The sequence below is a fragment of the Mercenaria mercenaria genome, chromosome 9 (genome assembly GCF_021730395.1).
Source record: "Mercenaria mercenaria strain notata chromosome 9, MADL_Memer_1, whole genome shotgun sequence".
NCBI classification, from domain to species: Eukaryota; Metazoa; Mollusca; class Bivalvia; order Venerida; family Veneridae; genus Mercenaria; species Mercenaria mercenaria.
In genome coordinates, this window is record NC_069369.1 from 39,689,911 (window position 1) to 39,714,335 (window position 24,425).

Consider the following 24,425-nt stretch of genomic DNA (forward strand, 5'->3'; position numbering starts at 1 on the left):
GTCTGTGCTACTGTTTGTGCTATTCCAACTAAAATATCTATCCTTGTTAAGGATTTCTTTAAAACAGAAATTCTGTAACTTGTCTGTGGAAAAAAGTCAATTGAAAAAGTGTCACATCACCATTGTATATGTTAATGTTCTTCTGTAACAGTAAAATGAATTTCACCAGCCCCTCACCTGTTATAACACACATTGTTTTGAAGTAAAAAAAAAAAGGAATACAGCATTAAAAAGCTTTTCAGAGAAATCATTTCTTTGGAAGGACATTATAAAAAGTTATCACATTATCACAAGTGTTCTCTGCGTGATACAGTTCTTTATTAAAATAAGGGTTTTTGGTGAAATTGATTTTGTTAGGTTTGGTTGTAAATCTTTAAATTTTTGTTTTATTTTTGCAGCACCTCCTTGTAATCATTCCAGTGTTTCAACTCCACATAAATCACCATGTAAGGTGTCACAATGTAGTTCTGGTGAGTGGGTCACCCTGAATGTCGGTGGAACTATTTTCTCTACTACGAGGTATATGATAATGTTATTTTGTGCACCATGTTATTATATGAAAGGATACGGACACAAAATTAAGTATATATTATCATAGTAGATGATATTTCTTGCTTTTAATTGACATACATGACGGTAACCTGTTATAAATAGATTATAAATAGATTTTTTTTTTCTTTGGTGTTGTGTGTACAGTCTTTATTATTTCAGTCTAACGTTGAAGATGACAGCTAAAAATTGCCGTAAAAAGTCACATTTAATTTTTCTTTTACAACTTTACTTATTTTTAAAGCCCTGCCCCAAGTGGTGGGGGGTTATAGGAATGGTCTCTGTCCATCCTTCCGTCCGTCTGTTGGTAACACTTTCTTGTCTGCTCCATATCTCCTAAACCCCTTGAAGGATTTTCATGAAACTTGGATCAAATGATCACCTCATCAAGACGATGTGCAGAACCCATGAGTCAGCCATGCAGGCTCAAGGCCAAGGTCACAACTGAGGGTCAAAGGTTTGAGCCTTCCATTTTGTGTCTGCTCTCTATATCTTCTAAATCCCCTGAAAGATTTTCATCAAACTTGGGTCAAATGATCACCTCATCAAGGCGATGTGCAGAACTCATGAGTCAGCCATGCCGGCTCAAGGTCAAGGTCACAACTCAAGGTCAAAGGTTTTAGCCTTCCATTTCGTGTCCGCTCTATATCTTCTAAAGCCCTTCAAGGAATTTTATAAAACTTGGGTCAAATGATCACCTTATCAAAACGATGTGCAGAACTTACGAGTCAGCCGTGCTGGCTCAAGGTCAAGGTCACAGCTTAGGGTCAAAGGTTTGAGTCTTCCATTTTGTGTCCACTCTGTATCTCCTAAACCCCTTGAAGGATTTTCATCAAACTTGGGCCAATTGATCACCTCATCAAGAGCTCATGAGTCAGCCATGTCAACTCAAGGTCAAGATCACAGCTCAAGGTCAAATGTTTGAGCTCTGTATCTGCTAAACCCCTTGAAGGATTTTCATGAAACTTGGGTCAAATGATCACCTCATCAAGACGTTGTGCAGAATTCATGTGTCAGCAATATCATTTCAAGGTCAAGGTCACAGCTAAAGGTCAAAGGTTTACCCTTTCACTATCCATAACAGTGGCTGGGGATTCAGCTGTCTTTCAGACTGCCTTGTTACCACAGAGATGATGATCAAATTCAAGATAGGAAATTAGTATTAATGTTTTTGTGACTTTACAAATAGTCATGTAATGATGTTACTTTAATTTAATAAAACAATTGTTTTTGTACCCCCCGGCAACAAAGTTGTAAGGGGGGTGTATACTGGTTTCAGGTTGTCTGTCTGTCTGTCTGTCCTGTCTGTCTGTCCGTAGACACAATCTTGTGCGCACCATCTCTCCTCATCCCCTTGACACAATTTAATGAAACTTCACACAAGTGATCAGTAACAACAGTAGTTGTGCATGGGGCATGTTAGGTTCTTTCAGAAAAAAATCTTGCAGAGTTATGGGACTTTGTTTTTTGTTACTATACTATATACATAGACACAATCTTGTGCGCACCATCTCTCCTCATCCACTTGACACAATTTAATGAAACTTCACACAAGTGATCAGTAACAACAGTAGTTGTGCATGGGGCATGTTAGGTTCTTTCAGAAAAAAAAATTGCAGAGTTATGGGACTTTGTTTTTTGTTACTATACTATATACATAGACACAATCTTGTGCGCACCATCTCTCCTCATCCACTTGACACAATTTAATGAAACTTCACACAAGTGATCAGTAACAACAGTAGTTGTGCATAAGGCATGGTAGGTTTTTTCAGAAAAAAAATTTGCAGAGTTATGGGACTTTGTTTTTTGTTACTAAATTATATACATAGACACAATCTTGTGCGCGCCATCTCTCCTCATCCCCTTGACACAATTTAATGAAACTTCACACAAGTGATCAGTAACAACAGTAGTTGTGCATGGGGCATGTTAGGTTCTTTCAACGACAAAAATTGCAGAGTTATGGGACTTTGTTTCTTGTTAACATACTATGTACATACAGTCTGCATATGCAGTCTTGTGCGCGCCTAATCTTCCGAACCCTGGCACACAATTTAATGAAACTTCACACAAGTGATCAGTACCAACCCTAGTTGTGCATGGTGCATGTTACATTCTTTTAGATAAATATTCTGCATAGTTATGGGACTTTGTTTTTTGTTACTATACTGTATACATACAGTCTATATACATACAGTCCACATAATTATGCAATTTTGTGTGCGTCAAATTGCAATGTACTGTGTCAGTGCATGCGGAGGGTACATTCATCACCTTTAGTGATAGTTCTAGTTGTTTCTGTTAATTATCTGGTTAAAATAACATGAATAAATCTTGGGCTTAATATTCCATTAGATATATACCTGAATATTAACAATGGTACTATAGGAGCAGGAACTTGTTCTTTGGTAATGTAATCAGATTACGTCTTACTGTCAGTGAAACAGATGACAGGTTATTTTTGACAATTAGTCCCCTACTGGTTGAATACCAGTTTCGGGGACTACAGGATAGCGCTTTTTTGTCGGTCAGTCCATCATTCCGTCCGTCCATCCATAATATCTTGTCCAGTCCATTACTCTTTCATCATTGAAGGGATTTTAATATTACATGGCACAAATTTTCCCCATAATGAGACAGTTTGTGATGTGCAAAACCTAGACCCTTAGCTCAAAGTCTATGAAGGGATTTTAATATTATTAGGCAAAAATGTTTTCCATAATAAGGGGATCATGTGTCATACATAACTTTCAGACCCCTAGCTTAACCTTTGCCCTTCTAAATTTCTATAATGGAATGTTCCAGCATTCAATTTTGGCAGTACCACTTATTATTCAAAGGGGTATTCACTGAAAATTTACTGACTGAATAGCGAACAGTGCAGACCATGATCAGACTGCACATGATCTTGGCCTGCACTGGTCGCAAAGGCAGAACCACTTGCCGCCAGCAGGCTAAAGGTTAAAGCAGTGTTCCAGCCAGGATTTGAAAAGGGCAGGGTGCTAGTGCCCAAAAGGGCACTTGGGAGTCGCGAAGCGACGAGCAGGGGGGAGAGTGTGGGAGGTGGTAACTTCATACACTTAAATTGTTCACTGTGATGATCTTACAAGCAGTGCATGTGTTCCTTATCTCTACTTTGCTTTTTTACAAAATTATGTCCCTTTTTAGCTCACCTGTCACAAAGTGACAAGGTGAGCTTTTGTGATCGTGCGGTGTCCGTCGTCCGTCCGTGCATCCGTCCGTGCGTGCGTCCGTAAACATTTGCTTGTGACCACTCTAGAGGTCACATTTTTCATGGGATCTTTATAAAAGTTAGTCAGAATGTTCATCTTGATGATATCTAGGTCAGTTTCGAAACTGGGTCACGTGCCTTCAAAAACTAGGTCAGTAGGTCTGAAAATAGAAAAACCTTGTGACCTCTCTAGAGGCCATATATTTCATGAGATCTTCATGAAAATTGGTCAGAATGTTCACCTTGATGATATCTAGGTCAAGTTCGAAACTGGGCCACGTGCCATCAAAAACTAGGTCAGTAGGTCTAAAAATAGAAAAACCTTGTGACCTCTCTAGAGGCCATATATTTCACAAGATCTTCATGAAAATTGGTCAGAACGTTCACCTTGATGATATCTAGGTCAAATTCGAAACTGGGTCACGTGCCATCAAAAACTAGGTCAGTAGGTCAAATTATAGAAAAACCTTGTGACCTCTCTAAAGGCCATATTTTTCATGGGATCTGTATGAAAGTTGGTCTGAATGTTTATCTTGATGATATCTAGGTCAAGTTCGAAACTGGGTCACGTGCGGTCAAAAACTAGGTCAGTAGGTCTAAAAATAGAAAAACCTTGTGACCTCTCTAGAGACCATATATTTCATGAGATCTTCATGAAAATTGGTCAGAATGTTCATCTTGATGATATCTAGGTCAAGTTCGAAACTGGGTCACATGCCTTCAAAAACTAGGTCAGTAGGTCAAATAACAGAAAAACCTTGTGACCACTCTAGAGGCCATATTTTTCATGGGATCTGTGTGAAAGTTGGTCTGAATGTTCATCTTGATGATATCTAGGTCAAGTTCGAAACTGGGTCACGTGCCATCAAAAACTAGGTCAGTAGGTCAAATAATAGAAAAACCTTGTGACCTCTCTAAAGGCCATATTTTTCATGGGATCTGTATGAAAGTTGGTCTGAATGTTCATCTTGATGATATCTAGGTCAAGTTCAAAACAGGGTCATGTGGGGTCAAAAACTAGGTCAGTAGGTCTAAAAATAGAAAAACCTTGTGACCTCTCTAGAGGCCATACTTGTGAATGGATCTCCATAAAAATTGGTCAGAATGTTCACCTTGATGATATCTAGGTCAAGTTTTAAACTGGGTCATGTGCCTTAAAAAACTAGGTCAGTAGGTCAAATAATAAAAAAAACCTTGTGACCTCTCTAGAGGCCATACTTTTCATGGGATCTGTATGAAAGTTGGTCTGAATGTTCATCTTGATGATATCTAGGTCAAGTTTGAAACTGGGTCAACTGCGGTCAAAAACTAGGTCAGTAGGTCTAAAATTATTAAAATCTTTTGACCTCTCTAGAGGCCATATTTTTTAATGGATCTTCATGTAAATTGATCTGAATGTTCACCTTGATGATATCTAGGTCAATTTCGAAACTGGGTCACGTGCGGTCAAAAACTAGGCCAGTAGGTATAAAAATAGAAAAACCTTGTGACCTCTCTAGAGGCCATACTTTTCATGAGATCTTCATGAAAATTAGTGAGAATGTTCATCTTGATGATATCTAGGTAAAGTTCAAAACAGGGTCACGTACCTTCGAAAACTAGGTCAATAGGTCAAATAATAGAAAAACCTTGTGACCTCTCTAGAGACCATATTTTTCAATGGATCTTCATGAAAATTGGTCAGAGTTTTTATCTTGATAATATCTAGGTCGAGTTCAAAACTGGGTCACATGAGCTCAAAAACAAGGTCACTGTGTCAAATAATAGAAAATATGACGTCATACTCAAAACTGGGTCATGTGGGAAGAGGTGAGCGATTCAGGACCATCATGGTCCTCTTGTTTGACTTAGTAATTTTTGGTTAAGTTCACTCAAGCATTGATGGTTCCATAAACAAGACTCACTCAAGCAGCTCATGTGTTCACCAAATTGTTTTCCTTGTATCTTCTATGCTTTGATTGCTTGAAAACCCCGAGAGACTTAAATGTTTTGTTTATCACCATGCAACCTCAAGTGTTCATCTGTATCTCTTAAAAGAAACTAATATAGTATTTTATACCTAAATAAAAATTACTCAAATCTTGTATTTACAAAATGTACTCTTTCATTTACAGTGTTTCATACGTTTGAAATGTTTATGTCTAAAATGACTACACCTGCCGTTACATGACTGAAATACTGTTGAAAAATGGCGTTAAAGCTAAAACAAACAAACAAATAAAATGACTACACCACCAACTGAACTGTGGTTGTTTTAATAGAGTCACAACCTATACTTCCCATGGGAAACATCCTGTAAAAAGTATCTCAGATGAAAACCTGACATAATTATGCCAAAGAACTAAATTGTTAAACCTTTGGCTTTAGGTCGATATATATTTCATGCTGTTTTAGTTTTTCAGTGAATTATGGAAATATTTGAGTGAAGTATATTGGTATCTGGTAATTTTGAATTGAAAAAAAAATATATATATATTTTCCAGGTACATAATTACAAAGTTAGTACAATGCAGTTAAAACCATTGAAAAAAACTGAATTGTTTTACATGTAAGATCTTAGAATGTCTTTCACATATTTTACCACATGTGTAAATATTGCATCTGGTGTTCAATGAGTGAAAGATATTTCAATGCTACACTGAAAAAAATCAAACATGCTCTGTTATGTGCAGATGTAATGTTATAGAATGAAATCCATTTGGACTATAAACAGTTTCTTGTAACAGATGTTTTATAGAATAATCAGCATCTTCTGGCATATGCAGCTTTATGAAAAATGATGTTTTCTTTTAAAGGGTGTTTTTCAATATTATTTGTTTTACCAGAGGGGACTTATGATTTGCAACCCGCCTTCCCCATCCATCCATCAGTTTGTCACACATTGGGATCCTGTAATTACTAATAAGTACAAGGCTATTTTTCATAAAGCCTGAGGTATATGGTAGATGGAAGTCAGTTTGTAGTATAAGCGCTATATTCCCTTTTCTGTTATTCCATCAGTCACAAAAGATAGATCCTATGTTTTGGTTAAGAGAACAAGAAACTTTTCCATGACACCTGGTATATAGATGATTGATTATTTTGAAAGTATGCAAGGCCTTCAGTTTAGTGTGTGGTTCCTATGGTGGCAATAATGACATATGTCCTTTTTGGTAGGGGAACTTTAGTGCTTGGGATAGTCATTTTACATTATAATAATATTGCTTTTTTGTAGCTGATATTATATTAGTACTTTATGAAGGACCAGTGACTTGCTCATGCTTTGATATAAGAACTGTTTTGCATGACTTACAAGAATGAATTTGCTTCTCTTTCAGGAGCACACTTACACAACAACACCCAGGCAGCATGCTGTCAGCAATGTTCTCTGATGATCCAGGTATAGTTTTTATACTATAATCAGCATTAAGGCCTAAAATATGAGTATGAGGAATAATTTCTTTATTCCTTTACAAATACAGTCAAACATCATTCGCTTGAACTCAATGTGACTGTCAAAATTTGTTCGAGTTATTGGTTGTTTGAACCAATGAAACTTGTACATTATATAGAGATTTTGCTTGGGCCTGATAATGAGTTCCAGCAAGGGTGGTGTTTCAGTTATCGGAGTTGGAGCAAAGAAAGTTTAACTGTAGTATTGAATGCCATTGAACATAGATTACAAAATATAATCAAACTGGGCTAGTATATTTCTAGTCAAAAACTGTGTTCAAATCCAGTGCTTGTTTACATTACTGAATGTTTGTATTTATATTTTATCACCCAAGTTTTTCTAGATTGTCCCATATTAAACTTAATAATGGTTATAAAAATTAATCAAATTTCTACTGTGTATTAGTCCCCTACTGGTTTTAAACCAGTTTTTGGGGGCTGTAGGATTGTGTTTTACATTATCATTCCATCTGTCTGACTGTCCATATGTTCATGTCCAGTCCACAGCTTTGCCATCCATCAAGTGATTTTTATGCTCCCAGAAGGGGAAGCATATAGTCACCATTCCGTCTGTTAGTCAAGCTTTCCTTGTTTGGAGAATTCTTCAGCAACCATTGGTTAGAATTTAGTGAAACTATATCTTCGTGTGCGAAACTGTATCTTCGTGTTGCGGTTGGGTGATTTTTCACCAAGTTATTGTCCTTTGATTATTCAACAGTAGTATACTATAGATTAATTCTTGTCCAGAGTATTTCTCAGCAACCACTAGTTTGAATTTAGCCATACTTAATAGGTAGAGCCAAACTTTATAGGAAGCTTTACTACCAAGAGTTGATGTGCATATCATCTTCGTGTTCTTTATCAAATTATTGCCCTTTTAGTATTTGACATTAGTACCAATTCTTGTCCGGAGTATTTCTCAGCAACCACTGGTTGGAATTTATTGAAATTTGAAATAGGAAACTTCACTTCCAAGAGGAGATGTGTATATAATCTTCATGTTCTGGTCATTTTATTGCTCATCTGATTTTTTGAAAAAAAAGAAAAAAGATGAGTTATTGTTATCACTTGATTTGCGTCGGCGTTGCCTGGTTAAGTTTTATCTTTAGATCAGCTTTTCTTCTAAACTATCAAAGCTATTGCTTTGAAACTTGCAACACTTATTCACCATCAATAGCTGACCCTGTACAGCAAGAAACATAACTCCATCCTGCTTTTTGCAAGAATTATGGCCGCTTTTGGACTTAGAAAATCAGATTTCTTGGTTAAGTTTTATGTTTAGGTCAACTTTTTTCCTAAACTATCAAAGCTATTGCTTTGAAATTTGTAACACTTGTTCACCATCATAAGCAGACTCTGTTCAGCAAGAAACATAACTCCATCCTGTTTTTTTGCAAGAATTGTGACCCCTTTTTGACTTAGAAAATATCAGATTTATTGGTTAAGTTTTATGTTTAGGTCAACTTTTCTCCTAAACTATCAAAGCTATTGCTTTGAAACTTGTAACACTTGTTCACCATCATAAGCTGACTCTGCACAACAAGTACCTTAACTCTACATTGCTTTTTGCAAGAATTATGGCCCCTTTTGGACTTAGAAAATCATGGGTAGGACAATATTTCTGTTATACAGAGACAAAAAATCAAATGAGCATATGCACCCGCAAGGCAGTGCTCTTGTTTTGACAGAGTTATTGCCCTTTAACTTTTCAACATTAGTAAACTTTAGCGCCATCCTAGTTAGCAGAGTATTTCTCAGCAATCGCTGGCTGGAATACAGGGAAAATTCATAGGATACTTCACTCTCAAGAAGAAAATGTGCCCAGACAGTGAATTCCACTTTAAATTTGTTCTTTTAACATGCAATAATCATATCAGGGAATATCCATTGATTTTATGTATTCTCGTTATTACAGATGAATCGTGGTGTAGCTCTGTTGATGGTACTGGTGCATACCTTATTGATAGAAGCCCTCGCTACTTTGAGCCAATCTTAAACTATCTGCGGCATGGTCAGCTCATACTGGACAAGCATATCAGTGCTGAAGGTAACTTCTGTCAGACATTCTCATGCTACCACATGCTTTAAATAACATTTAGTGGAGCATGATGAGAAGTCATTGTGACATTCTAAAGTATCTTGATGTTTATTGTTGGCTGTAGTTTTATTAGCTCATCTGATTTTTTGAAAAAAAATGATGAGTTATTGTCATCACTTGAGCGGTTGTCGGCGTCGGCGTCGGTGTCGGCGTCGGCGTCGGCGTCTGCGTCGGCGTTGCCTGGTTAAGTTTTATGTTTAGGTCAGCTTTTATCCTAAACTATCAAAGCTATTGCTTTGAAACTTGGAATACTTGTTCACCATCATAAGCTGACCCTGTATAGCAAGAAACATAACTCCATCTGGCTTTTTGCAAGATTTATGGCCCCTTTTGTACTTAGAAAATATCAGATTTCTTGGTTAAGTTTTATGTTTAGGTCAACTTTTCTCCTAAACTATCAAAGCTATTGCTTTGAAACTTGGAATACTTGTTCACCCTCATAAAGCAGACCCTGTACATCAAGAAACATAACTCATCTTGCTTTTTGCAAGATTTATTGCCCCTTTTGGACTTAGAAAATCAGTTTTCTTGGTTAAGTTTTATGTTAGGTCAGCTTTTATCCTAAACTATCAAAGCTATTGCTTTAAAACTTGCAACACTTGTTCACATCATAAGTTGACCCTGATATAGCAAGAAACATAACTCCGTCCTGCTTTTTGCAGACTTATGGCCCTTTTGGACTTAGAAAATATCAGATTTCTTGGTTAAGTTTTATGTTTAGGTCAACTTTTTCTCTTAAACTATCAAAGCTATTGCTTTGAAACTTGCAACACTTGTTCACCATCATAAGCTGACCCTGAACAGCAAGCAATAATTATTTCCCCTTTTGGACTTAGAAAATCATTTTCTTGGTTGAGTATTATGTTTAAGTCAACTTTTCTCATAAACTATCAAAGCTATTGCTTTAAAACTTGCAACAGTTTTTTCACCATCATAAGTGGACACTGTACATCAAGAACATAACTCTATCCTGCTTTTTGCAAGATGATGGCCCTTTTTAGACTTAGAAAATCATGGGTAGGACAATATTTCTATTACACAAAAAAAATCAGATGAGCGTCAGCACCCGCAAGGCGGTGCTCTTGTATATTAAGAATGTCCTAAATATGTCTAGATCATTAAAATAAATACAGTTAAAATTATATGACATATACTGTAAAATCACTTAATTTCTAGGGCATGAAATTTCGTGGTTTTGGTCAAAACTGCAATTTCGTGGGGATATGAATTCGTGGATTTCAACTTTTGAACATAAAATGAATGGGAATTTTACTTGTTCGTTGGGATTAAAATTCGTGGATTGACTCAGCCACGAAATCCACGAAAATTAATCCCCCACGAATATTAATGATTTCACAGTATGCCAAGCTGTTACAGTTGTAAAATATGGAGGGCCTGTTGGGACTTGCAAGTATTGCTTGGCTATAAGGGCTGTACTGGGGCAAGACTTCCTCTGGGTGTAGCAAGGGAAAATAGAGACTGTTCAGCTTCGTTATTGTCTAGCACTTATTGAAGGACATGTCTTTCTCTGTATGTTTTCTGTATATTTATAATTAAAGATTTCTGCTGCTGTTTCAGGTGTTCTAGAAGAAGCAAAATTCTTTGGCTTGACTTCTTTAATAGAAACTTTAGAAGCTACCATAGAGGTTAGTATCACCATGTTCTTTGACAATTTACTTAACTTGTGTTTTTATAAGGAAGTTGAAATTACTCAAGAAAATGAGGTAATGCAACATTATATAACAAACATTCAAAGAGTAAGCTAGTAGAAGTAAGGATGTATGAGTTGAATTTGATCATATAAGCTCTCCAATAATTGTCTAAGTTTTCCTGGACATGCTTGAAATGTTTTTCACTGTTAGTCATTATTGCAGTAGTTAGTATTCTGTGTTGATTATAAATTGAAACTGCAGTGGTTGCTTAGTAGTAGAGTACCGACTTTGAATGTGGGAGGTCCTGGGTTTGCTACCTAGGCGCATTTTTAGCTTGACTATACGAAGTATGGAGAGCTGTCCTGCTCGACCCAGTGTCGGCGTCCTTCCGTGTCCGCACTTTAGTTAAAGTTTTGATGCACTTTCACTTTATCTCTGTAATTACTAGATGGATTTGTTTCAAACTCAAAGTAGTTATTCCTCATTATCACCCACATCATATGGCACAAGGGCCATAACTCTCACACCAGTATTTCATGAATTATCCCCCCTTTTTACTTAGAATTTCAGGTTAAAGTTTTGATGCACTTTCCCTCTATCTCAGTTATTACTAAATGGATTTGATTCAGACTTAAAATAGTTGTTCCACCTTATCACACACATCATATGACACAAGGTCCATAACACTGGTACCAATATTTCATGAATTATGCCCGCCTTTTACTGAATAGAATTTTAGATTTAAGTTTTCATGCACTTTCATTCTTATCTCAGTTATTACTAAATGGATTTTAAAATAGTTATTCAACATCATCACTCACATCATATGACACAAGGGCCATAACTCTTGCACCAATATTTCATGAATTATCCCCCCTTTTTACCTAGAATTTCATGTTAAAGGGTCACTTGATTTTACATAGAAAAATCTTAAAAAAAATTTTCTAAAAATAAACCAGAAGGCCTAGAGCTTAGCTATTTCGCAAGTAGCATGGCTTAGTGGACCTCTACAAACTTTGTTCAAATCATGACCCCCGGGTTCAAAATTGACTCTGCCCCAGGGGTCATTTGATTTTACATAGGAAAATCTTCAAAAATTTTCTAAAAATAAACCAGAAGGCCTAGAGCTTAGATATTTCACATGTAGCATGGCCTAGTGGACCTCTACAAAATTTGTTCAAATCATGACCCCCGGGGTCAAAATTGACCACGCCCCTGGGGTCACTTGATTTTACATAGGAAAATCTAAAGAAATCTTCTTCTCAAAAACCAGAAGCCCTAGAGCTTAGATGTTTGACATGTAGCATTGCCTAGTGGACCTCTACTAAAGTTGTTCAAATCATGACCCTGGGGTCAAAATTGACCCCGCCCTAGGGGTCACTTGATTTTACATAGGGAACTCTTCAAAAATTTTCTAAAAATAAACCAGAAGGCCTAGAGCTTAGATATTTCACATGTAGCATTGCCTAGTGGACCTCTACAACATTTATCAAATCATGATCCCCGGGGTCAAAATTGACTCCGCCCTAGGGATCACTTGATTTAACATAGAAAAATCTTATATTTTTTTTCTAAAAATAAACTAGAAGGCCTAGATCTTAGATATTTGACATGTAGCATTGCCTAGTAGACTTCTACAAAATCTGTTCAAATCATGACCCCCGGGGTCAAATTGACCCCGCCCCAAAATTTCAGAATTTTCTAAAAATAAACCAGAAGGCCTAGAGCTTAGATATTTGACATGTAGCATTGCTTAGTGGACCTCTACAAAATTTGTTCAAATCTTGACCCCCGCGCCCCCCCCTCCCCCGGGTCAAATTGACCCAGCTCAAGAGGTTACTTGATTGTACATAGAGAAGTCTTCATAAATTTGCTTAAAATAAACCAGAAGGCCTAGATCTTAGATATTTGATATGTAACATTGCCTAGTAGACTTCTACAAACATTGTTCAAATGATGACCCCCGGGGTAAAATTGGTCCCGCCCCAAGGGTTACTTGATTGTACATCTAAAAATCATCAGTTTGACATTTGAAACATGTAGCTCATATTACTCAGGTGAGCAATCCAGGGTCATCATGACCCTCTTGTTACTATATCTCAGTTATTATTGAATTGATTTGATTCAATCTTGAAGTTGTTATCACCCACGTCATGACACAAGGTGCAAAAATCACTCTTGCACCAATATTTTATGAATTATCCCCCATTTTGCTTAGAAATATACTTATTTAATGTTCTTTATCTCTCTTATTACTTAATACTTTTGACATCGACTCAAGCTATTGTCCAGTATCTTCATTCTTATTGGAGTCATTAAACAGTCTAGTGACAGCCCCAGCTTCTTCTGATGTACTCAGTTTCACAATCCAGCATCGAAATAGTCGAGCGCGCTGTCTCCTGTGACAGCTCTTGTTGTATCAAGGACATAAAAAAATGGTACTAGTAGTTTCTTCGCTTCAGCTATGCTTTAAGTGGATAGTTCTAGGTCTGGTCAGCCTGCTGTCAGTATAATGTGACTGGGTTGGGTATTAAGTTGTGTGTCTATGGCGTGATATTCTAGTGAGGCAGCGCTATAAAGTTTGGGGTTGTAGTCACTGCTACAAGTAGACTGTCATTTATGTGACTGAATGATTGGTGAAAAAGACGCTAACCTAGAACACACACAAACACATTATATATTGAAATAAAAACATGAACAACATCTCATTCATTACTATAAACATAAAGACATAAAACAGCTTTGAAAACATTGTCTAGACTGTCAGCAAGTGATTTTGCCTTTGCGACCAGTGCAGACAAAGGTCAGCCTGCCTGTCCGTGCGGTCTGATCATAGTCTGCACTGTTTACTGTTCAGTCAGTAAATTTTCATTGAACAGTTCCCTTCAATTAATAAATGGTACTGCCCAAATTGAATGATGGACTAGTTCATTTTAGAAATTTAGCAGGCAGAAGGTTAAATAAATATATGAAATATTGATTTTTATCCTCTATAGAGTGAATTGCCCCCTGAAGATCAGACACCGATCAGTCGTCGTGAGTTTGTGATGAAGTTGTTGGCAACATCAACAGACAAAGAACTGCGTTGTCAGGTATGTTGAAATATGTTACAGGCTGTCTAGCGTCCCTAAAATTCCTACTTTTTCCTATTTTTTTTTCAATTTGGCTAAAATTCCTATTTTTTTTAAAAAATCAAAGGAAATTCCTAAAAAGGCCCTATTTTTTCACACAAATTAATTCCTAATTTTTTAACTTTTTTGCAATGATCAAAAAGAGAAAATGTTTTAAATGTTGTTTAAAAGTTCTTCTAATTCAGAAAAAAACAGTTTAGCACAGTTCAAAGCAGTTTACCAGTGGTAGACGTCTTTTCTGTAAATAAAGCACTATTTGTGAGTTACTTTTATGTCAATCACATAAAGGTAAGCACATTACATGGTCTTTAAAGTCCATATTTTAATTTGAAGATTCCTAAATTTAGCCCTAAAATTTCCTTAAAATTGTACCAAATTCCTAATTTTAGCCCTATTTTTTTGTACAAATTGCCCTAAAATTAGCCCTAATTTTTTGTCAGGGTATGCTAGGCAGCCTGTATGTACTTTTTGATACTATACACTATCGCTAGTATACTAGATTTGCTTTAAGAAGAGATTTTTCCGGAAGAATTGTTTTGAGATATTGCTTATTTTCTTCAGTTCAAAGAAGTCATATGCTTACCCGCAAGATATTTTGTGCTTGGGATACACTTACACTAGCTATTAAAAGGTAGAGCTGTAAAATTGTATGCCTTAAGAAACAAACAGAAAACATGGGACTACTTTTTAGCTCGACTATTCGAAGAATAAGTAGAGCTATCCTACTTACCACGGTGTCGGCGTCGGCGTCACACCCTGGTTAAGTTTTTCGTACCAGTCAACATTTTGACAAAGTCTTTTGAGATAAAGCTTTGAAACTTTCAACACTTGTTTACCATTACCATGTCCAGTTATAGGCAAGAGTACATAACTCTGTCAAGCATTTTGACTGAATTATGGCCCCTTTTGACTTAGAAATCTTGGTTAAGTTTTTCGTACCAGTTCATATTTTGACAAAGTCTTTTGAGATAAAGCTTTGAAACTTTCAACACTTGTTTACCATCACCATGTCCAGTTGTAGGCAAGAGTACATAACTCCATCAAGCATTTTGGTTGAATTATGGCCCCTTTTTGACAAAGAAATCTTGGTTAAGTTTTTCGTACCGGTCCACATTTTGACAAAGTCTTTTGAGATAAAGCTTTGAAACTTTCAACACTTGTTTACCATCACAATATCCAGTTGTAGGCAAGAGTACATAACTCCATCAAGCATTTTGACTGAATTATGGCCCCTTTTGACTTAGAAATCTGGTTAAGTTTTTCGTACCAGTTTATATTTTGTGTAGTGTTTGACATATGGCTTTGAAACTTTTATATCTTGTTCAGTATAATAGTCTCTATCAATAGGCAAGAGTACGTAACTGTCTCATCTTTTTTGGCTGAATTATGGCCCTTTTTGAACTTGGAAATTGGTTCTGTTTTGTATATGTCCATGTTTTGTCAAGACTATTTGACATATGGCTTTTAAACTTTAAACACTTGTTTATCATTATGATTTCCATCTCTAGGCAAGAGTACATAACTCTGACAACTATTTTGACTGAATTATGGCCCTTTTTGGACTTTGAAATTTGTTCAGTTTTTCTTACAAGTCAGCGTTTGAACTGTGGCTTTGAAACTTTTAACACTAGTTTATCAACATGATTTCCATCTGTAGGCAAGAGTACATAACTCTGTCAACTATTTTGACTGAATTATGGCCCTTTTTGGACTTGGAAATTAGTTAAATTTTTCATATAAGTCCATGTTTTGCCTAACATATAACTTAACATATTTGCCATCATGGTCACACATTGCCATTTAGTGCAAGACTAATCGAAATCCACAAATATAGGAACATTTTTTGTTTAATCCATTTTTTTGTTTAGTCTGAAAATATATGGAAATATTTTGACCCCATTCTTCAATTAATTCTTCGAATAGTCGAGCGCGCTGTCATCCGACAGCTCTTGTTAATAACAGTCTTGACAAGTTTCATGTACTCTTAAATTCTTTTAGTCCGATTTCATTTATATTCATTTGAAATTCCTGATTATAAGTTTAGACTTTATATAGTAGATATTTATAAGGGTACAGAAATAGAATAAACTTGAAATAACAGTCAGTGTAGCAGATATTGTATTTTATTAATGCTAGTGTCATTGTAGATACAAAATTATGTAATAAAAAGGTTATTATCTTTGCATCATGAAATATGCACTCATTCTTTTGTTCAATGTAAAAGTAAAAAGCATATCACAGAATTAACTAATCAGTTTTTCTGTTTTTCTTCAAAACATACATTTTTGCTTGACTATACAAAATATCCAGAGAGCTATCCTACTCGATCTGGTGTCAGTGTATGTTCCGCGTCCACACTTGGTTAAAGTTTTGGTGCACTTTCTCTTTATCTTTTTAATTACTTGATGGATCTGTTACAAATGTAAATTACTTATTCCACATCAACACCAACATCATATGGTACAAGGGCCATAACTCTCAAATCAGTAAAAGTTTTGGTGCATTTTCACTCTATCTCAATTATAACTAAATGGATTTGATTCAGACTTAAAATATGTGTTCTATGTCACCACCTACATCATTTGACACAAGGTACATAACTCTGGCACCAATTTTTCTTGGATTTTGACCCCTCTATACTCAGAATTTCAGATTGATTTACATGCACTTACACTATATCTTTGTTATTACTAACTGGAATTTGATTCAAACTTAATTTAGTAGTTGTTCTACATCAACATCATCATCATCATCATATGACACAAGCTCTGGTGCAAATACTTCATGAATTATGTCCCCTTTTGCCCTAGAATTTTAGTTTTGTTGTTTTTTCACCGTATCTTTGTTGTTATTAAATAGATTTGATTCAAACTTAAAATGGTCATTTCGCATCATCACCTACATATCATAAGCCCCATGATATGATACATGGTGCATTACTCTTGCAGAAAGTTTCCATGAATTATGGCCCTCTTATACTTAGTTAATGTTTTGCTAAACTTAACCTCTACCTCTGTTATTACTAAGTACATTTGAAACTGTACAATTAGGGTCATTAAACACTCCAATGGCAGCTCCAGCTTCCTCATATGTGTCAAGTTTCAAAATCTAGCATCGGAATAGTTGAGCGAGCTGTCTCCTGTGACGGCTCTTGTTTAAAAACTACTCAGAAATATGAGTTACATTTTATGTTGTTAATGGAGTGTTGAATATTTTATTTGAAGAATGAATGGCCCTTTGATTATTATTCTAATCATGTTATCGTTGTAGGGAATGAATTTTGCTGGTGCCAACCTCTCCAAGTTAGATTTGAGAGGGATAAACTTCAAGTATGCAATACTGAAAAATGCCAATTTGAGTGGTGCCAATTTGTCCTATTGTAATTTTGAGAGGTCTGACCTGTCGAGAGCTGTGCTTGATGTAAGTATAGTTTCTGAACATCTGCACATCTACCTCTACAGTTTCCAGGTAATTCAAATGAAACTTGGTGTTTTTTTTTCAGATTTTGTGGATGGTACAAGTTTCGGTAAATTAGATACTTATGGATTTAAGTGGGTGAATTGATGATAAACTGCCACTTGGTTCAATCAACACATCAGTTTTAACATACATTACCCTGAAATCCCGAAAATAAGCTGCGGCTTATTTTAAATTTTCGTAAGAATTTGGTGGCTTATTATCAAGACCAGCTTATTTTTGAGTCCGGCAAACTTTTGAGTAAATATATTCAGTAACGGTTTAAAAACCAGCGTATTTTCGAGTACCAAAATGCTGAAGATATGGATGTCATATATTTTGCTTTTTAGTACAAACATTGACATTATTAAATACTGAAAATAATCCGATGCTAACAGATAATCACGCATTAAAATGTTTTGTCTTGCCTAACAAACAAATATTTAATCGGCCAACGGATATGAATAACTTACACAATATGTGATAAACACTGCATTGTGTTATAAATACTGGCCATGTTAATTACTGACGTGACAAGAAGTGTTTGAGACAGGAATTTTATTGCTTTTAAAGTTTTAATTTGTGTAGGCTTTTAAAAATCAGCACAACTTGCATTATGTTTTAAGTGTAAGTTTTATCGCTAAAACAGATGGAAATAATCTGCTATGTACACGTTGATTACTTTTGGTTACTTTTCTATCTTATATGGTGACCTAACAAAGTCATTTACACTATTACTGCTCCAAAAACCTGGACGACTTATTTTTGAGTGCGGCTTATTTATGAGCCCTTTTTGCCTGTAGTGAAATGGTGGCTTATTTTCGAGACTGGCTTATTTTCAAAACTGGCTTATTTTCAGGATTTCAGGGTATTTTAGTAACACAAAAAAAAGGATGCATTCACATTGTCCATATAATAGTATTTATAGTAGCAAAATTTTCATGTAGTTAACAGGAAGTTTACAAGTTGTTTCTTATAAGTCCTTGAAGGTAGCTTATTCTGTCCTTGAAAAGTCCTTGATTTTTGCTACAGCTTGCCTGTATGAACCCTGTTCTAGCTCGACTGTACAAAGTATATGGAGAGCTATCCTACTCACCCCAGCGTCTGCGTCTTCCCGTGTCCCCACCTTGGTTAAAGTTTTTTTTACACTTTCTCTTTTTTCTCCTTATCTCTGTAATTACTTGATGGATTTGCTTTAAACTTAAAATAGTTATTCCTCATCATCACCCACATCATCTGTCAAAAGGGCCATAACTCTCACACCAATATTTCTTGAATTATCCCCCCTTTTTACTTAAAACTTCAGGTTAAAGTTTTTTGCACTTTCGCTCTATCTCATGTATTTCTGTATGGATTTGGTTCAATCTTCAATCTGAAAGTAGTTGTGTCACATAATCTCCCACATCATATGACACAAGGTCCATAGCTCTGGTACCAATATTTATTGATTATCCCTTACTTTTACTAAGATTTTCAGATTAAAGTTGTGATGCACATATCTCTGTCAACTATTTTGGCTGAATTATGGCCCTTTTTTAGCTTGACTTTCGAAGAAAATGTAGAGCTATTGCACTCGCCCCAGCGTCGGCGTCGGCATTGGTTAAAGTTTTTGATAATGTCAAATATCTCTGTTACTATCAAAGCTATTGACTTAAAACTTAAAATACTTATTTACTATCAAAGTCTACAGTAGGAGAAACAATCCCCATAACTCTGATTTAAATTTTGACAGAATTATGCCCCTTTTTAACTTAGAATTTTTACTTAAAGTTTTTGATAAAGTCAAATATCTCTGTTACTATCAAAGCTTTTGACTTGAAACTCAAAATAGTTATTTACTATCAAAATCTACACCAGGAGAAACAATCCCCATAACTCTGATTTGAATTTTGACAGAATTATGCCCCTTTTTAACTTAGAATTTTTACTTAAAGTTTTTGATAAAGTCAAATATCTCTGTTACTATCAAAGCTTTTGACTTGAAACTCAAAATAGTTATTTACTATCAAAATCTACACCAGGAGACACAATCCCTATAACTCTCGTTTGAATTTTGACAGAATTATGCCCCTTTTTAACTTAGAATTTTTACTTAAAGTTTTTGATAAAGTCAAATATCTCTGTTACTATCAAAGCTTTTGTCTTGAAACTCAAAATACTTATTTACCATCAAAGTCTACACCTGGAGAAACAATCCCCATAACTCAGATTTGAATTTTGACAGAATTATGCCCCTTTTAACTTAGATTTTTTTTGTTAAAATTTTTGAATAAGTCAAATATCTCTGTTACTATTAAAGCTTTTGACTTGAAACTCAAAATAGTTATTTACTATCAAAGTCTACACCAGGAGACACAATTCTCATAACTATAATTTGAATTTTAAGAGAGTTATGCCCCTTTTTAACTTGGATTTTTTTTTCCTGGCAAAGCTCAAATTCAGAGTCAAGCACTGAGAAAATTCGAGCGCGCTGTCTTACGGACAGCTCTTGTTGACATTGAAATTGGTTCAGTTTTCGTACAAGTACACGTTTTGTCAAAACTATTTGACATGTGGCTTTGAAACTTTGAACACTTATCTAATGTCATGATCTCCATCTGTAGGCAAGAGTACATAACTTTGTCAACTATTTTGGCTGATTATGGCCCTTTTGGACTTGGAGATCAATTAAATTTTTCATGCCAGTCCATATTTTGCCTAACCTGTTTGTCATGGCTTTGAAATCATTTGTTTACCATCAAAGTCTACTTATGATCCTTTTTTGACATAGAAATTAGTTAACTTTCGCATACCATTCCATATTATGTCTAAGCTGTTTGATATATGACTTTGAAACTTTGAACACTTGTTTATCGTCATGGTCACATATTACCATATAGTACAAGACTTATCCAAATCCACAAATACAGGTACATTGTTTGTCTTATCCATTTTTAGATCACCTGAGCAATGCTCAGGGTGAGCTATTGTGATCATACTGTATCTGTAGTGTGTCCGTCTGTCATCAACAATTTTGTTTAAAAGACATCTCCTCCATAACCACTGAATGAATTTTGATGAAGCTTGGTATGGATGGTCCTCTACCAAATTTGAACGAACGGTTCCGCTTGGTTGACATAGGGGCTGACAGAGCTGAAAATAGAAAAATCTTCAAACAACATCTCCTCCTTAACCAATGGTCTGATTTTGAAATAATTTCACACAAATGGTCCTTATGTGATGTCACCCTCTACCACATTATTCAAATTATATTGATTCGTCAAAAAACATGGCCGCCAGAGGGCGTGGTCACTTTTCCCTATATGTATATAGTGGAAACTTTAAAAATCTTCTTGTGTGAAACTATCAGCCCAATTTTAGTATGATTTTACACAAATGGTCCTTGTGTGACCTTGTACAAAGGTTGTTCAAATTATTCTGATTCGTCAGAAAACATAGCTGCCAGAGGGTGCCGTCACTTTTCCCTGTATGTACATATATAGTAGAAACTTTAAAAGTCTTCTTGTGTGAAACTATTGGCCCGATTTTAGAATAATGTTACACAAATGGTCCTTGTGTGAACCTCTACCAAGATTGTTCAGATTATTTTGATTTGTCAAAAAACATGGCTGCCGGAGGGCATGGTCACTTTTCCTTATATGTATATATTGGAAACTTTAAAATAATCTTGTGTGAAACTGCTGGCCCGATTTTAGTATAATTTTACACAAATAGTCCTTATGTCACCCTCTAACAAGATTGTTCAGATTATTTTGATTCATCAAAAAACATGGCCACCAGAGAGTGTGGTCACTTTTCCATATAAGTATATAGTTGAAACTTTAAAAATCTTCGTGTGTGAAACTGCCACCCTGATTTTAAAATAATTTGACACAAATGCTTCTTGTGTGACCCTCTACCAAGCTTATTCAAATTATTTGGAATTTTCAAAAAACATGGCTGCCAGGGGGCATGGTCACTTTTCCCTTAATGTATTCCATACTTGTCCAAATTATTGCCCTAAGGTCAAAAGATGGCCACACCCCTGTGTCTATCATGTATTTATATAGGCTTTTATATTAGAAACTTTGAAAATCTTCTTCTCGAATCAATAATAGCTAGAGCCCTGATATTTGACATGTGATATCAGATTTGTAATGCCTACCGTAATTTTTCAAATTATTGCCCTAGGTTCAGAAGTGTGTGTGACATGTATGTAATATAGGTTAACATAAAAGAAACCTAACTCTGTACTTATACATTGTAACAAGCACACTTGAAGCCTTGTACACAGGTGAGTGCTTTAGGGTCAATGACTCTCTTGTTCTTCTTTTGTCTTAAAATCTGTGGTAATATTTTGACCCCATACTTCCATCAGTTCTACAACAGACAGCTCTGGTTGCTAGATAGATTTGATTCAAACTGAATGTAGTTGTTCCACATTACATGTATATGTCATATGGTATGACAGATGTTGCAATATACTTGCAGAAATATTCCATGAATTATGTCCCTTTTATTAGCTCGACTATACAAAGTATAAGGAGAGCTATCCTACTCGCCCTGGCGTCGGCATCGGCGTCTTTCCGCGTCCCCACTTTGGTTAAAGTTTTGGTGCACTTTTTCTTTTTTAGCTCACCTGTCACAAAGTGACAAGGTGAGCTTTTGTGATCGCGCGGTGTCCGTCGTCCGTCGTCCGTCCGTGCGTCAGTGCGTCCGTGCGTCCGTGCGTCCGTAAACTTTTGCTTGTGACCACTCTAGAGGTCACATTTTTCATGGGATCTTTATGAAAGTTGGTCAGAATGTTCATCTTGATGATATCTAGGTCAAGTTCGAAACTGGGTCACGTGCCATCAAAAACTAGGTCAGTAGGTCTAAAAATAGAAAAACCTTGTGACCTCTCTAGAGGCCATATATTTCACAAGATCTTCATGAAAATTGGTCAGAATGTTCACCTTGATGATATCTAGGTCAAGTTCAAAACTGGGTCATGTGGGGTCAAAAACTAGGTCAGTAGGTCTAAAAATAGAAAAACCTTGTGACCTCTCTAGAGGCCATATTTTTCATGAGATCTTCATGAATATTGGTCAGAATGTTTATCTTGATGATATCTAGGTCAAGTTCGAAACTGGGTCACGTAGGGTCAAAAACTAGGTCATTAGGTCTAAAAATAGAAAAACCTTGTGACCTCTCTAGAGGCCATATTTCTCAATGCATCTTCATGAAAATTGGTCAGAATGTTCATCTTGATGTTATCTAGGTCAAGTTCGAAACTGGGTCACGTGGGGTTAAAAACTAGGTCAGTAGATCTAAAAATAGAAAAACCTTGTGACCTCTCTAGAGGCCATATTTTTCATGAGATCTTCATGAATATTGGTCAGAATGTTCACCTTGATGATATCTAGGTCGAGTTCGAAACTGGTTCATGTGGGGTCAAAAAACTAGGTCAGTAGATCTAAAAATAGAAAAACCTTGTGACCTCTCTATTGGCCATATTTCTCAATGGATCTTCATGAAAATTGGTCAGAATGTTCACCTTGATGATATCTAGGTCGAGTTCGAATCTGGGTCATGTGCGGTCAAAAACTAGGTCTGTAGGTCTAAAATTAGAAAAACCTTGTGACCTCTCTAGAGGCGATATTTTTCAATGGATCTTCATGAAATTGGTCAGAATGTTTACCTTGATGATATCTAGGTCAAGTTCGAAACTGGGTCACGTGGGGTTAAAAACTAGGTCAGTAGATCTAAAAATAGAAAAACCTTGTGACCTCTCTAGAGGCCATATTTTTCATGAGATCTTCATGAATATTGGTCAGAATGTTCATCTTGATGATATCTAAGTCAGATTCAAAACTGGGTCACGTTGGGTCAAAAACTAGGTCAGTAGGTCTAAAAATAGAAAAAACCTTGTGACCTCTCTAGAGGCCATATTTCTCCATGGATCTTCATGAAAATTGGTGAGAATGTTCAGCTTGATGATATCTAGGTCAGGTTTGTAACTGGGTCATGTGCAGTCAAAAACTAGGTCAGTAGGTCGAAAAATAGAAAAACCTTGTGACCTCTCTAGCGGCCATATTTTTCACGAGATCTTCATGAAAATTGGTGAGAATGTTCACCTTGATGATATCTAGGTCAATTTTAAAAGTGGGTCACGTGCCTTCAAAAACTAGGTCATTAGGTCAAATAATAGAAAAACCTTGTGACCTCTGTAGAGGCCATGTTTTTCAATGGATCTTCATGATAATTGGTCAGAATTTTTTATCTTGATGATATCTAGGTCACATGTGCTCAAAAACTAGGTCACTATGTCAAATAATAGAAATAACGATGTCATACTCAGTTGAACACTGGGTCATGTGGAGATAGGTGAGCGATTCAGGACCATCATGGTCCTCTTGTTTCAACTTATCTCTGTAATTACTTGATGGATTTTATTCAGACTTGAAATACTTATTTCTCATCATCATCTGTCATAAGGGCCATAACTCTGGCACCAATAGTTCATGAAATATCCCCCCTTTTCACTTAGATTTTCAGGTTAAAGTTTTGATGCACTTTCACTCTATCTCTGTTATTACTGAATGGATTTGATTCAAACTTAAAATAGTTGTTCAACATCATCGCCCACATCATATGACACAAGGTGCATAATTCTGGCACCATTTTTTTCATGAAATAATCCCCCTTTTTACTTAGAATTTCAGGTTAAAGTTTTGATGCACTTTCACTCTACCTATGTTATTACTGAATGGATTTGATTCAAACTTAAAATAGTTGTTCAACATCATCACCCACATCATATGCCACAAGGTGCATAACTCTGGCACCATTTTTTCATGAATTATTCCCCCTTTTTACTTAGAGTTTCAGGTTAAAGTTTTGTTGCACTTTCA

At 35.9% G+C, this 24,425-nt stretch overlaps 1 protein-coding gene across 1 annotated transcript in view; it reads left to right on the forward strand.

Annotated features, from left to right (window-relative positions):
- The window catches only part of LOC123546920 (BTB/POZ domain-containing protein KCTD9-like), a 46,679-nt gene that overhangs the window by 3,775 nt on the left and 18,479 nt on the right, over positions 1 to 24,425 (forward strand). The window contains exons 4-9 of the mRNA XM_053551283.1: positions 399 to 519; positions 7,102 to 7,163; positions 9,132 to 9,263; positions 10,893 to 10,960; positions 13,963 to 14,058; positions 17,368 to 17,517. Coding sequence (XP_053407258.1) covers positions 399 to 519; positions 7,102 to 7,163; positions 9,132 to 9,263; positions 10,893 to 10,960; positions 13,963 to 14,058; positions 17,368 to 17,517 — 629 coding nt within the window. The remainder of the gene's footprint in view (positions 1 to 398; positions 520 to 7,101; positions 7,164 to 9,131; positions 9,264 to 10,892; positions 10,961 to 13,962; positions 14,059 to 17,367; positions 17,518 to 24,425) is intronic.